Source organism: Choristoneura fumiferana, chromosome 11 (genome assembly GCF_025370935.1).
Source record: "Choristoneura fumiferana chromosome 11, NRCan_CFum_1, whole genome shotgun sequence".
Lineage (NCBI taxonomy): Eukaryota > Metazoa > Arthropoda > Insecta > Lepidoptera > Tortricidae > Choristoneura > Choristoneura fumiferana.
The window spans coordinates 3,956,942-3,973,595 of NC_133482.1; the positions used below are offsets into that span (position 1 = coordinate 3,956,942).

General features: G+C 34.5%; 2 protein-coding genes across 2 annotated transcripts; one reads left to right on the forward strand and one right to left on the reverse strand.

Annotated features, from left to right (window-relative positions):
• Positions 1-188: 188 nt before the first annotated feature.
• LOC141432503 (insecticyanin-A-like) lies at positions 189-3,488 on the reverse strand. The gene is made up of 4 exons (XM_074094092.1): positions 3,325-3,488; positions 2,308-2,539; positions 1,083-1,184; positions 189-447 (listed from the first exon to the last, which is right to left on the reverse strand). The coding sequence occupies exons 1-4, from the start codon at positions 3,436-3,438 to the stop codon at positions 257-259; spliced, it is 639 nt and encodes a 212-aa protein (XP_073950193.1). The 5' UTR covers positions 3,439-3,488; the 3' UTR covers positions 189-256.
• Positions 3,489-5,645: 2,157 nt separating this feature from the next.
• On the forward strand, positions 5,646-16,434 carry LOC141432505 (insecticyanin-B-like). Its single transcript, XM_074094095.1, has 4 exons — positions 5,646-5,811; positions 10,255-10,480; positions 14,972-15,076; positions 16,201-16,434. The coding sequence occupies exons 1-4, from the start codon at positions 5,704-5,706 to the stop codon at positions 16,392-16,394; spliced, it is 633 nt and encodes a 210-aa protein (XP_073950196.1). The 5' UTR covers positions 5,646-5,703; the 3' UTR covers positions 16,395-16,434.
• The last annotated feature ends 220 nt before the right edge of the window (positions 16,435-16,654 follow it).

The window sequence follows — 16,654 nt, forward strand, 5'->3', positions numbered from 1 at the left end:
ATACATACACTACACACATAATATACTACACATACATGTAACTGTGCATTTTTCCGGGATAAAAAGTAGCCTATATGTCACTCTCTGGCCTATAAACTATCTCTATGCCAAAAATCACGTAATATTAGTATGGATAAGGCATATAAAAATTACTTACCTATAACAAAGACATAAGAGAAAATACTGCGAATGAAATAAAAATTTATTTATCAATAAAATTCTTCGTTAATAAAATCCAATTCACAATTATTATTTTTCAAATAGGTACAGGGTATCTGAAAGTCATGGGCTCAGTGGCCTGATCCTCATAATATTTAGGATGGCACTCGGACCAGTCTTCTTTCACCAGCTTTGAAGAGTCCAAACCTAGTTGCTGAAGGGGTTTGGTCGCCAGGGTTAAGGACACGTCATTCAGGAGCTGGGTTCTTGAGAGGATCCACACGTAAACTGAAATAATGCGAGGTGTATGTTAATAATTTAGTTGTTTTAAACTTTTGGGATTTTCACTCATAGTCAAAATACCACAAATAGGACTCAACACGCTGAAACACACGAGTAATATTTTAACCTCGACGTTTCAACCACATTACGTGGCCGTCAACCGTGACGATGGATATAGTTTTAATCTTCGTGGAATCCTGTTATAAATAAGTGTCGGCGTCGGGATGAATGTTCGGAGGGACGATTAGTGTTGTGTGTCGGTGTGATGGGGTGATAAGTAAAAACGGCCACTCTACTGTGGTCGAAACGTCGAGGTAAATATTACTGTGTTTCAGCCTGATAAGTCCTGTTTGTGGTATTTTGACTATGAATAATTTAGTTGGTATAGAAATTAGGTTCTATAAAAGGTATATTATTATATTATGAAAGAAATAAAGATTTTTTTGGTTCCATCAGTACCACCATCTACTGGACGGGAACATGTATTCTTCTATGATTATTATTCCCTTAATAGCGGCTGTTTAGTTTTCTTTTGTCAGAGGTACAATGTTCTATCTAATGAATTCTACTGCTGTGTGTCTTTAACCATCATTTCTTACAGTAAGGTTATAAGGTTATAGGTTATAAGGGAAGAGACTTACTGAAATGCTTGTCGATGAGCGGACTATATTCACAAGTGTAAACAGTGGCGTAGTAGTTGTAGTTGGTAGCCAGAACTCTGAACGGGTATCTTCTTGTCTTCACTGAAAAAAAAATGGAATTTAAATTTCCTAAAATAACATTTGAAATTAGCAAAGCAGGGCAACTAGGAATTGAAAATGACGCTTTAATACCTCTATAAAGACATAGAGGTAAAATTAAAGTTTTTTTAACAACTACACGAATAAAAAGAGATTTCTACCTTATGAGTAAAACAATAAGAACGTAGGTATTAATTCTGTCAAAAACCACTTCTCAGATTTGAATTAAGTTTTTTTTATGTCATGTTTAATACACAAGCTCTGTTTGTTTACTGACTGTATTTTTTGTTGATTGCAAATGCTAAGTCAAGTGTAAGGTAATGCTGAGTCAAGTTCCTTTTCGACATCATCAAAATGTTTTACTTTTCTGTAAATTGTGTATTATTTGAAGTTTGATATCGAAATAAAGTTGTCTATGTCTAAGTCAAATGCATTGTTAACGAATTACGTTACCATACATTTTAGTAAAATTTCACTACCACATTATTTAAAATTTCCGTTGCTATATTTACAATGCTGCAGTGCGTCTCTCATGGCCAGTGAAAATATAACTCAAATAGCGTTGGTGCTAGAACACATCCTTGTGTTGTTGTTGATTGTTGTTGTTGGCGTTTAGTTTATGTAAAAAAGACCTATGTCCTTCTACACTCACTTACACTACAACTTAGCTGGGCAACTGTACCTACTGTGTTTTGTGAAAATAGCTATTAATGTCTTGTTTGTTTATACTGTGTGGTGTCGGGTTAGAACCCGTGTGGTATCGGGTTAGAATAACACCTCTCCATTTCTTCCGTGGATGTCGTAAGAGGCGACTGAGGATATAGGTTAAGGTATACCGTAGGCGACAGGCAAGCAACCTGTCGCTATTGTACCGTTTTTGTCAAACTTAAAACCTAAAATTGCTAAAAGTGGCTTCGAAGCGGTAACGTTTCGTGTGCTCTGCCTACCCCATTTGGTAATACAGGCGTGATGTTTGTGTGTGTTGTTTATACTAGCTAGCTACTTTACATTTAGTCACTTTCAGTGAAAAAAGTACTGATTCTGAATGTCGTATAATTTGCATAAATATACTTACATACTTAGAAACAGTTGCCAGTCATATAAATTCTTGTAAATAAATACTTACACCTCCTGGGCGCGTTTTCAAATTCATAGACAACATCCAGGTACGCCGGTTTTTCAATGTCAGATGGTATAGCGATCCTTCCTATGCTGTATCTATGGAACAGGCCTCTGTCCACCCTGGATTGGTTCAAGTAGATGCCAGTGTGTTTAGTGATCAGGTTGAGAGTGGAACAGTTGTTCTGACGATGGGCGTCGCTGGAGTAGTAGTGGGTCTGGTACCAGGTGTTGTAAAACTGAAAGACAATGTTGAGGTAAAGACAACAAGAACGCAAACACTACACAACAACGACATAACAAGCACTTATTAATGTAAAAAAAATACCACTGATTATGAAAAACTTCTTTTGTGAAAAATCTGGCAAGAAATTTGCGAGGTGTATTATATTTTCCAAAGTTTAGGAGAATAGGCAAAATTTAAATTTAAATATAGCCAAAAAAAAGTGTTTTTTTTATAATTTTCTGCGTCTGTAACACAAATGTTTCAACATTACTTTGTGACCGGATGGCCAAGTGGTTAGAGAACCTGACTACGAAGCTTGAGGTCCCGGGTTCGATTCTCGGCCGGGGCAGAGATATTTGTGTGAACAACACGAATGTTTGCTCTCGGGTCTTGGATGTTTAATATGTATTTAAGTATGTATTTATCTATATAAGTATGTTTATCCGTTGCCTAGTATCCATAGTACACATAGTACAAGCTTTGCTTAGTTTGGGACTAGGTCAATCGGTGTCAAGTGTCCCATGATATTATTATTCATTATTATTAATTAAAAAATAATTAATTCCGAATATCACAAATCTTAATGTGGTTATAAATATTTTTTTTTCAAAAAATTAGAAAAGTCGAAATTTCTCGAAAACGGTAAGACTATTACTAATTTCCTTTTTCTATATTTGGTAGATGACTTGTCTACTATCTCCTCTTTAAGTTTGTCGTTATACTGACGCATCCTGTATTAGTGATTAATTAATAAGTAAAGCCAATAATAAAAGCGTTTTAATAATATTTTCTACTTACTTCGGCTAGTCTAAAATCCTCTTTCAGGTTCACATTTTCTGGACATTTGCCGGGTAATGTAAAATAGCCATAAACACAACAAATTAACGAAATAAATATAGTTGTCTTTAACATCTTCAGGTCTTACTTTATCGGAGAGCAAACAGTAAGTAAACAAATTAAGTTTTGATCAACATTATTTCATGTTAAAGGTTATCATTATCGCAATAATGAGTAAGTATATCGAAGTATAAACATTTTTCACAACTTTCTAAGAATTAAAATACATCAAACCATTTTTGTTCATTTTCCTTATTTATGTTTACTTACTTGTTAAGTACATAATTATCATATAAAAAAACTGTCTGAATAAAAAAAAACTAAGTTAAATATAACTAAATAGCAAAAAATAAGCCTAATAGTCTGAAAACTCTGTTATAAATGTAACTTAAATTTTGAGAGTGGAGACTTCATTCAAAAACGTTACCAACTCAAGAGTAATTTAAGGCAGTCAGGTCTTTTTTTTCTTATTTTTAAATTTCATACTTTTTTGATGCTCATGAACATATTTCAGAATAGATCGACGCACTCACTTCGCTTACATTTATTAGTGCAAACTTCTGCAATTCTACATGTCTGTTTGGTGAAGGGTTCATGAAATATAATAAAAAACTTAAGTATGGTAGGTAATAAATAACATCTTCCATCCGTTTTACTCAAACAATTCGACACTTTGACCCCAAGCTTGAGACGTACTCACAATGGATAATAATTATTTACTGTTATTAAACTTGCCAATGTAATTACGACTAGGAGTATAGTAAGTATAAATACATATTTTAAATTGCTAATAATACCTACAGGTGATATAACTCTTGCAAAGTTCATTTTTCCGAAATCATAGACATAAAATTATGTTTATTGATTTGATAAGAATTTGTTCGCGGTAGATTAAATCAAGGTTGTTAGACTTGAGATAGGTCCATTTGATTGATAATCTTAATAGATTATGATAGCAGTGGATCACCGGTAGGTGGCGTGATCGTCGCATGCAAACATATCATTATAAGAAAGAGCTATATTATTATGTTCAAAACAGGGAAGTAAAAGAAGATTGGTCGATAGAGTTTCTAGTGTTTGTTTTTGACATAAAAAAATCGGTTCATAAATGACGGAGTTCTGAGGTAACAAACAAAAAAATACAGCCGAATAAATTGACAGTATCGATTACGAACTGTTATGTTGTATGTGTATGTGACACTAACGCAAATATGTCGAGACATTTATTATTGCGACCTAGAGGAAACGTCGTACTATTTTTAAATGGACAATAATCTCTAAACCACTGAGGCGATCGGATAGATAACTGAACTAGTTGGGCTTCTTGACGTTTAACCAAAATTTACTAATTAGGAGCCAAAATAATGCTAATATTGCAAAACTGATTTTGTAAGACATCACCTAACTTTTAGCTACTCTAGTAGGCCTTACTTTTCTAGTCACTCAAGTTATGTTACAAGCAAATTTTTTTTTGTTAATGTTATCAAATCTTTTTTTTGCACTGTTTGCGTGCATAGTGAGTAAAAGTCACTCGTTTTCTATGAAAAAAAGTAAGTATTCTCAATTCTGTTAATCAAAATGGCTTTACTAAAATAGATACAGGGGTAAGTCGTGTATTAGTAGTAAAATTGATTTATTCTGAGTGCGGGATATAAGAAAAACAATATTGAAAAACTGGTGCATAATCTTAAAATACATTAGTTACTTCGTTTATTGTTACAAAAAGTCTTACACTGGGTTTTAACAGTTATTGAACACCTATGATATTGTATAAATAAACCATTCATAAGTACAGTCGAGTTCATAAACGAACACGACTCTATTGTTATCGTTAAGCGTGTTCAGATATTTTTGATCAAATTTTTACTCACAAGTTTATGAACTCGACTGTACCTTAGCAACCAAGCTTTGTTTGGGCTAAAAAATCGAAAACACGCATTTTCCATAAATAAGACCGAGATCAATTACTCCACCCCGAAATCCCCTAGAACTGTTTCCAAGATTTCCAAACTACATTATTATACAAAAGTACACGTTTAATTAAAGGTTTCAAATTCGAGTGTAATTAGAAAGGAAACATCCTAAATTTCCATCGCCTCTTGCTTTATAAGTTTTTAAAAACCCATAACCAACCTTGAAAATCGACCTATTCACATGCCAGCCTAAAAATACCCAGAGGAAATATTATAGGGAACTCAATACGTTTGTTCAATTTAAACAGCAATTTCAATATAAAACGACTTTACGTTGGGGTCATTTAATTGAATAATTATCGCGTGGGCCGTGTCCCGCTAGCATTTGATACCGCACTCTGCAACTGGGTACTTGTTTTTAAGAAATATGTTGTTTTTATTATGTTGTCTGCTTGCTGTTGCTGGGAGTTTGGCTGATAACATAGCGGGAGAATGTCCGAACGTCAAGATACAGGAGAACTTGGATTTTACGAAGGTAAACGAATTCTATTTTAGGTTAAGTGGCAATTAGTTAAGTTTTAGGTAACTATTGCTGCAATACGGTATTTGACAACTCCTGATTTTGACATATCTTAATATTATTACGAAAATATAGATATAGAGATAGTGTTTAGTTTAGCGACGAGAAAATTTAAATCGGTTGAAAATTGGATTAATAGTGATTTTTAGAAAAATCTATATACCTGTCTCTTTCTCAAACGCTTTTCTCTATGCAGCAAGTATGGCGGTACTGGTGTGTGACGTCACATGCCAGTATGTCTGTCTCTGTCTAATCTTGAATTTCAAAACTTAATAACTTTGTTATTTGTAAAGGTAGCTTCAAAATTGTTTTCTATTCGATAACAGGAATTGTGTAGTTTTAATTTATAAAACATAAAAAATAGTAAAATACCGTATTAAACTTTGTTGTAGTAACTTTATGGATCGCTGTTTAGTGTATTTCACTATTTCAAATAATGTTTTGGAACTGATTCGAGAGATTCGATATAATAATAAAATAATAATGATTTATTGAATAATTAGCAGCACAAGATAACAAAATACAAGGTTTTACATAAATCTATGTTACACGTTGGCCTGCACTAGGCTTACTAAAGAACTCTGTGTCGCAGGCTAAAAGAGCTAACATAAATTTAAAATTAATAAAAATGATTAAGTATCTATGCTTATCAGTCCAAATAAATATTATGAAAGAAATCCAAACACAATAAAAAAGTATCAAAAAATATGATTAATACGAGTAATTACATAGTATGAATAAATCAAGTGAATTTAAGTACCTAATGTGTTTTAAGATTGCTGCTAATATAGTTGCTGTAAAAACTGTTCTCTTATGTGTATTTGCAATATGTATAGGTATGTCTAAACTACTTAATCTGTACTAATGTTCAAGTAAACCTGATCAACAGAAGGGGATGAAAGACTATTTGATCGGAACAATCATACAAACATAAACATAATCTATCTTTATATAATCCATCCATGCTTAATATTATAAATGCGAAAGTGTGTGTGTCTGTATGTATGTTTGTCCGCCATACACGGTTGTACGGTTGTGTTACTCTGAAGATGACCTCTGTGATAGATGGGTTTGTGTGATTTGTGTGTGTTCTTACAGTGTGGAGGTGGAGGAACTGCATGAACACGCATATTTTGCATAAGCTTAGCTATCTTAAGGTCGCGGGTGAGCAAGGAAATTCTTTAAGTTCATAGACAAATAGTTTTTTAATCGTCTGCCGGATGTCTACTATCAGAGTAAAGAAATACCTGATTACATTTTATCACTATAATAACTGATACGCTAATAATAACAAGAATTTAGTACTCAATGATTCAGCAGTGACTAATTTATGCAATGTTTATTGATGATCTTTAGATCCGTATAAGTACAGTATTAATGATAAAATGACAACATTAGTGACAAATTTAAATTTTCTCTTTATTAATATGAGTAATGAAATGGAATTTGATTGCTTTTTTATAGGTAGAGTCATTCACGATGACGCGTGCCGTGGTTCTTATTACAATGTCATTAATGGCTAATTTTGAGAAAATCACGCGTATTCGTGGATAGCTAGGTATAAGAACTAACGTTCGCCCGCGTCTTCGCCCCGTCGTAAAAATAACACGGAATCCTCTTTCTTACTCATATCATAAATGTGACTTGTAAGTGTGTTTCTCTTTCACGCTAAAATGTCTTAAAGGATTAGGATGAAATTTGATCTCAGGAATCGCACATATTTAGGTTACATTTATATTCTGATATTCCCTCTGGTTCTGATAAAATTCAGAAATTTTCATCTCACTATCACATCAATGGTTGTGAGATTTGTGAACTCAGTACTTAAATATACTTAATTATAATTGTTTAAAAAATGTAAGCTTTCAAAGTTAACGGAAATCGAGAAAACACGGTGTATCTGTTAAATGAAGTAGGTACCAAAAATGTTTTGCAATTGCTCGCAAAACGCAGATAAGGAAATATGGAGTTCATTTTAATTAACGTCACTTAATAATAACTTCGTTAATTTTGTTGTTTTGAATTTTGTAAACATGATAAGATGTTTTGGGTTTTACCAAAATCACAATTAATTAAAGAATAATGTACAGTCGATATTAAAGACCATTTTTCTCATCTTTACACTTTATTATAATATAGAATAGAATAGAATATAAATTAAACAAAATTAATAAATATAGTCCTCTATATCGGTTTTGATGACGGCGAACCTGACCAAAACAATGTAATATATTATTTAAGTATTTATAAGTGGTAAATATTATTTACTGTACAAAAGTTTATAAAATATGTAAATCGCTTTTAAGCGAGAAGCTATTGTCTATCCTATATTTATATGTCAATGTAAATTTTTAGGGTTCCGTAGCCAAAATGGCAAAAACGGAACCCTTACAGTTTCGCCATGTCTGTCTGTCTGTCCGCAGCTTTGCTCAGGGACTATCAATGCTAAAAAGCTGTAATTTTTGCACGAATATATAATATGTAAACTATGCCGACAAAAACAACAATAAATAAAAAAAACAATAAAAAAGTAAACAATAAAAAAATCAAAAACAATTTTTTTAGAGTACTACCTACCTCCCATAGACGTAAAGTGGGGGTGTTTTTTTTTTCTCATCCAACCTAGTAGTGTGGGGTATCGTTGGATAGGTCTTTAAAAACCATTAGGGGGTTGCTACAACGATTTTTCGATTGAGTGATTTGTTTGCAAAATATTCAAATTTAAAGTGCAAATTTTCATTAAAATCGAGCACATGGCAAATTACACATGGCAACATGGTTTTAATAGAAAATCTACTCTATCTCTTTGTTTACTCAAGCTAAAACACTTAGGGGCTGTTTCACCATCCATTGATTAGTGTTAACTGACGGTTAAATGTGATGCCGTCTCCGTCTATTCGAACAAAACAAATAGAGACGGCATCACATTTAACCGTCTGTTAACACTAATCAATGCATGGTGAAACAGCCCCTTAAGGTACTTTATTGCACCTATGTTAGAAGTAAGTTGGTTGCCTCTCAAATTTGTAATTCTTGCTATAAGACATACGTCGACCGGATCTAAAGAGTTCAGAAAAAAAATATCTACATTTTAAACTAAAATGTCCCTATAAGTCGTTAAGTCCCTATAAGTCGACGTCGAATTGTGTAGAAAACAATCACCTTGTTCAAACGCAAACGCTTGTTGTCCAAACGTTGAGTTGGGAAATAACATTACACCTAAATAAAAATTAAAAATTTATTGAATCAGGCGTTACTTTGCGGAGGTCCATATCAATGAACTAAAATAATTTCCTTGCTCACCCGCGACCTTACGATAGCTAAGCTTATGCAAAATATGCTTGATCATTCTTTATCGGACTCAGATTCGTATGAAGTGTTACATTATTGTGGCAAGGGGTTTCGTCTCGATGTTTTAGAATGCATGGAGATAATTAGATACAACAGTATGGGGTCTATTATTAATGAGCAGGTAAATTTAGTTTCATCTCCCTTGCTACGGCTTGGATCTAATTTCAGCAATGGTAGTTAATAAAACATGCCTTGACAGTAAATAAATAAAAATCAAGGTAGTTTTGAAGGATGGTTAAAAAATTTATTAATATTTTGTGGGTAGTTTTGTTTTGTTTCATAAAACGTATGTGGGTACTGGGGAGTTACAGTGACAAGTTAAAACGGTGGTTGTGGTTCGTTAGTCTAACAACTGGTAGCATGGTGTACGGTTGTGTCACTCTGAAGATGAGCTCTGGTTGAGTTCGAAACGCGTCAGTGTAGTGTGGTGGTGGTGATAGATGGGTTTGTGTGATTTGTGTGTGTTCTTACAGTGTGGAGGTGGAGGAACTGCATGAACACGCATATTTTGCATAAGCTTAGCTATCGTAAGGTCGCGGGTGAGCAAGGAAATTATTTTAGTTCATTAAAAATTAAAAAGCCGTGGTGGCCTAGTGGTTTGACCTATCGCCTCTCAAGCAGAGGGTCGTGGGTTCAAACCCCGGCTCGCACCTCTGAGTTTTTAAAAATTCATGTGCGAATTACATTTGAAATTTACCAGAGCTTTGCGGTGAAGGAAAACATCGTGAGGAAACGTGCACAAACCTGCGGAGCAATTCAATGGTGCGTGTGAAGTTCCCAATCCGCACCGGGCCCGCGTGGGAACTATGGCCCAAGCCCTCTTGTTCTGAGAGGAGTCCTGTGCCCAGCAGTGGGACGTATATAGGCTGAGATGATGAAATAAAAAATATGGGACAAATAGTTTGTGAGCTAATAAATAATTTGCTAAATAATTTTCGCCGAAACAGTACACACACACACACTACTGAAAAATATCGCTATGTATAGTCTGAAAAAAAAAACTATTTTTTTCTACAATCTGACTAAATAAAACCCCTTATTCATCAGTTTTCAGGCAGCTGGTACAACGTGGCCAGTTTTGCGAGCGATGGCCGGCCGATCTATGACTGCGCCACCTTAGACTTCCAAGAAGACAATCTTGGCTACACTTTGAAGGAGACTTACGTCGTTTCTGAATTAGGCAACAGAACCCATAAGTCGTACCTAGCTCGAGTGGACCCGACATTTGATGCTGGGAACAAGGCTCAGTTCATCGTTAGTTACGAAAATGCAGGTGAGGTGTTTTCTTTATTTACTCAAAAATGTCCGTAAAAGTTGTCATTATTCTTTACATATCAGAAGGTGAAGTGCATAGTCTATGGTCAGCGGAAAATTAAAAAGTTAATGAATTAACGCGCCTGCAATCAGTCAGTCAGGCCATGGAAATGTTGGCAGAAGTCCTATACAGCCAAGTCTAATGGCCGGTATCAGATATTTTGTTGGAACTCCGGACTTTTTTTAATGGGTCTGAAACAGCTTGTGGTATTGTCGGTGGAAAAATACACCTGCAGTTTATTTTTAACGAATAAAACGCGGGAAAGCATAAGACAAATATTGGAATAAAATTAAATGTTATATATTTTGAGAAAAGTTTATTCTTTTTCAGAATTATTCACCATTTTTGAGAAAAGCTTTATATTAGTCTCGGCTGGAATAGCAATAGCTGGCTTCGTATTAGTTAAACGGACTCGCAAGCTCGTCCGCTTAATACTCATACTCAGCCAGCAATTGCCTACTTCCAGGCCACGACAATAATGTACTATTATGTACTAGTTCAGTTCAGTCGAAGAAACTGAATCGCGTAGGTACATTTCTGATGACTTTTCATACATCTGCCAAAGAAATCATAGTGAAATTGATTATGAAAAGCTGTAACCTGGGCTGTAATCGACGCCGCTTGCTTCTCTATTATTGTTCGCGATAAAAATGTGATTGAAAAATCTATTATCTCAAAAATACCCTCACACCCCTAATCAATTTTTTACATTCTTTAAGTTTATGCTTAAGGATCACTGTATTTTTTTATAACCAGCTATATAACATAGTTTATTTATATGGTGCTGCGTATGAAACTATTTATACCTAGATATTGTTTTTTTTACGAAAGAGTATTCTTTTGAGGTGGTTCCATTGTCACCAAGTCAAGATCCGATCATGGGATCCTAGGGAAATCGAGGGCAAACCTCAAAATTTATAGGCACACCTATGGCGATTTTGGCATTTTTAGCACTAAGACAAGCATTTACATTCAGAAAGTATCATTTAGTAAACTGGACCTGATGAGGAAGACCGTAGATGTCCAATGGAACTCGTCAAAGCTAAGCAATGCTCGCGCGTCTATAAACGATCATGATTTCTAAACCAAGATAAGCGACTAAGAAAAAGCTTTAAGTTAATGATTCTTTCGACTTGATCTAATGCTGAAGCCAGAAGGTAGGCAACGGAACTCTGTTATAAAACAACGTAACTAAACTGTGTTTGTGCTTAATGGAATCGTTGTGATATGTACTTTGGCTACAAATCACTAAAAAGTGAGAAATAAAGAAAATTTTTAACAAAAAAGTAAAACCGACTCAAAAAAAATAAAAAAAATAACAAAAATAGAACCGACTACAAAACTCTTGAAAATATTTTTCTAGGTAGGTACCTACTAGCTCGAAGTCGGTGACTCAGCACGACCCAGCAGGAGTGATTGAAACCCATAGTATGTAGGTGAGGTAGACGACTATTGTTCCACTCCTGCTGGCTTTAATATTTTCAAGAGTTTTATAGTCGGTTCCATTTTTGTTATTTTTTTTGTTTTTTTAGAGTCGGTTTTACTTTTTTTAACTAAAAATATTGATTATATTTGTGCTGTTGACTGTACCGCGTATTCGTGGCAAGTTTCAACTCAGTAGCACTAGCCGCTGAAGAGTTCACTTCTACGGAGACAATCGTGGCTGGCTACCAGGGTTTCACTCTCTGGTTATTGTACGATCACTAAATTTACCTCCGTATTCCAATTATAAGCTCAATTGGATACTGGGAATCATTAAACAAATTAATTTATTGAATCAGGTGTTACTTTGCGGAGGTCATTGAGGTCAATCATTGAGTCCTAAATTCTTGTTATTATTAGCGTATCAGTTATTATAGTGATAAAATGTAGTCAGGTATTTCTTTACTCTGATAGTAGACATCCGGAAGACGATTAAAAAACTATTTGTCTATGAACTAAAAGAATTTCCTTGCTCACCCGCGAACTTACGATAGCTAAGCTTATGCAAAATATGCGCGTTCATGCAGTTCCTCCACCTCCACACTGTAAGAACACACACAAATCACACAAACCCATCTATCACCACAACCACACTATACTGACGCGTTTCGAACTCAACCAGAGCTCATCTTCAGAGTGACACAACCGTACACCGGTAGCGTCTGATATGGTGCGCGTCACCTCGTTTAAGTTAAGCTTAAACATGTTAACTATAGCTTTCTGTGGGATCCTGTTGGCTCTGTGTTGCTATTCCTATTAAATATATTGTGTTTTTTTAGCTGTTGGTTCTCCTGAAATCAATAAATAATTGGCGAGTGTATTGGGCACTTTTGCACCAGGTATGACGCGGGTATGACAATAAATGAAATAATAATAATAAAACTTCTCACAAACACCAATTGACCCAGCCCCAAACTAAGCAGTTTGTTCTACGGGTGCTAAACAACGGGTAGACATACATACATATATACTTAAATACATACAGACATCCAAGACTCAAGTACCTACTACAAACATTTATATTCAACATACAAGTATTAGCAAAAAATGTTCGGTTCTGGCACTTCGCCGGCCGCTGCCGCGGCACGCTCGCTTCGCTCGCTCGGCTCGCGCACTGAGGGTCGCAGTTCTACCTAACACTCCTACTCGCTTCGCTCGTCGTCGTACCTAACCAGACCTGCCTTAGTAGAATAGGTAGAAGCATAGAATTAAGGAACTGATCTATTTATTAGGTGACAGATCTATTATTTTGGTGATCGAATTTTCATGATCAAACTATAATTTAGGATACAGATTTACATTAATCTGATGACTCATACTTAGAGACAGATTTGATTAATTTGATGACCAATATATTTCTTAGGGATAGATATAACAATGAGGGTATCGCAGTTTAGTGACAAATCTAAATTTAAGTGACAGAAAATACACTTCCCTTATTTTTACGACTTTTGTTTGATAGATTTTCTTACATACGGATATTAAGGGATTTAGAAAACTTATTGCAATTTTTTTTTAACTTATTAACTTTAGAAGGATAAATTGTTTTACTTTCTTAGGGCTAATTAACTTAGGTTATGGGTTTTATTCTGGAATATATTTTATCTAAAAATATATGAATATTTTGTTTTCCCTTTACTTATTTACCTATCTATTTTTTTCCTGCCAGGTTTTATTGTTTCTTCTTACGGTTAGTATGTATACTTTTAACTATCAGTAGGTTTTTTTTTTGGAATTCTTGAAATAATTGAATCTTATCGTTTGTATTTCGATCATTTTTGTTTCAACGTGCGACACTCGCGGCACTTCACGTTGTGTCGTATTTCGGAACTTATTAGTCTGCTCACCGACTATGGTAGATTATTTAACTTTGATTGGTGTTTAATTCGGTAAAATTACGTTAGATGGCGCTGTTTTATATAGAGTTTGAATCTTTATTGAATTTTGATATTAAATACTTATAAAATTAATACATTGTAGATCTGAATGAATACGATTTTAAGGATACGATTCACTTTACTCATGAATCGAGTCGGTTTTAGATTATATTGAAATTAATCGATTCAAAAAATCGCTAGATCGTATCCAATTGAATCGATCATCATGAAAATCGAATCGTACGTTACGATTGCACGCATCCCTACTGCTGGCTGCCTATCGCAACGTCATTCAAAAAAATTCTGTCCGGTTCCCAAAACATCTGTTCCCTTCATTACCTTAATCCGTTTCCCGATATAAGTGTTTCGCTAAATGTGCTTCTCCCAAAATACACGTCTGTCTTGATTCCCTAAACACTCGATCCGTCACTACAATAAAGATAAAATCAAGATTTCTTTACGGATGTCATAAGAAACGGATCTTTTGGCATGCGGATGCTATGAGAAACGGGTCTTTTGGGCATATGGGTGTCACGAGAGACGGATCTTGCGGAATGCGGATGCTATGAGAACCGGATGTTCTGACACACTGATGCTATGAGAAACGGGTCTTTTGGCCTACGGTGATTTAAGTAAACTATTTTGGAATGGATGTTTTGGGAACGGATCCGGACAGAACGGACAGAAACTAAAAAATTTAAATTCATCCGATTTTTGTGACTACGTAATCAAATAAAAATTCAAACCATTATAATCCCGACCGTTGCTGATGACATATGATTATGTCCGTTGGAGCATCAATATTCGGTGAAGATAGTAAAGTTCTGCAATCCGAACTAATTAACTTATCCTCCTAATGCCCAGAATCCTTTATAAAGGACTTATTGTAATTTTAAATTAAACTCTATCATAAACATAAATGACATAAAACTTTGACTTGGGCGTTAGGAGTTTATACCAAGTTATATTTTGTTATATAAGTAAATTTGGCTTGCAGAAGTTTACCCGGAAATTTGACGCATTGCGTTGAGGTATTGTTTATCGTTTTGTAAAATTACTTATAAAGTATGATTTATATATTTTCTTTCAGACAAAGTTCTTCAGTTCCCGTTTTTCATCCTTTCTACGGACTACGAAGGTTACGCTATCGCATATACCTGCAAGACATACAAGAAGAAACCAAAAAATCACTACGGTGTGTACCTACAGTTTTTCTAATTATTTTAATAATAAATATAATATTAATTATACTAAATAATATTTAATAATCATCTTTACTACAACGACCGTACATGACAACTATATCGCCATAATATGATATATCAACATTGCTACAATTAAATACCGCTAGATGGCGTTAGTATCAATCCTGAGATCCGACGTTACGTTACAACAGTCTGGCCTGCGATTGGCTCATTAGGAGCGCTGCTTGATAAACGGTGACGGTACGGAATCGCAGTGACGCATCGTATGCGCACCGTTTTTAGGGTTTCATAGTCAACTAGGAACCCTTATAGTTTCGCCATGTCCGTCTGTCTGTCTGTTTGTCTATCTGTCCGTGGCTAAGCTCAGAGAACGTTAGTACTAGAAAGATGTAATTTAGCATGAATATACATTTTTAGTCACGCCGACAGTGGTAAAAATAAAAACACTAATAAAAAAAATATTAGGGTACTATCTATAATACCATCTATAGGAGTATAGAAATGAAGTGGGAGTGTTTTTTTTCTCGTCTTACATTATAGTGTGGGGTATCGTAGGATAGGTCTTTTAAAATCAAAGGGGGGTTGTGAAGACGATTCTTCGATTCAGTCATCTGTTTGCAAAGTATTTAACTTTAAAGAGAAAATTTTCATTAAAATCGATCGTTCTCTTCACCAAAAGTCGTGACGTTTACGGCACGTCACTGTGATTCCGTACCGTCACCGTTTTTTTAAGCAGCGGTGAGGCCGCTTTTTATGTTAACCAATCCCAAATGTGATGAACGTGTCAAAATAATGGTCAAACGACCAAACGATACTAGCGCCAACTGCTTTAGAAATCTTGATTGACGAACTACAAAATATATTTATATTTTTATAATTATTCAAAAATAATATGGAAATTCCCAATTGCGTTGCAATCTTCATTTACGGTGTACCTATACTAAATCCGAAAATTATTTTCGCATTTATAATTATTCGCCGTTGCCACTATCTGAATTTGAATCTATTGTTTCTCATACGCATTGAATCTATTGTTTCTCATATATTTTTCACTCCAACAAGCATAATTATCTTTTGATACGCATAATTTACTTCGTTGCGTGTTTTGTTACAGTATACTCATGGGTCCTATCAAGAAACAAGCGAAAATTGGACGGCGAATCTTTAATGAAAGTTGAAGATGCACTTTCCAAGTATACAGAGTTGGCTGAGCATGCACGGTCATTTGTTTATAAAGATTTTTCCGACGCAGAATGCGAGTTTTCACAAAAGTTTGAAACTGATTTCTTTACTAGTAATTTTTGGTAACTTTAATAAAATGTATAAACTTTTTGTCATTTAATTATAATTTTTGCGTTTTTCTTTGTTTTACCCAATAAAATTAGTTTAGTTGGCTAGTTTTATCAAACGCAAATCATATCGAACAAAATTAGGTAGTTCGTTATAACCCATTCTCTGAAAATTTTAAATTACAAAACTAATAGTTTTATTTTTATTTTACGTATGGCAAAGACAAACTAATAGTGTTATAAGGAGCCGAGCGTAACAAGCGTGTACTTAGTGAAAAC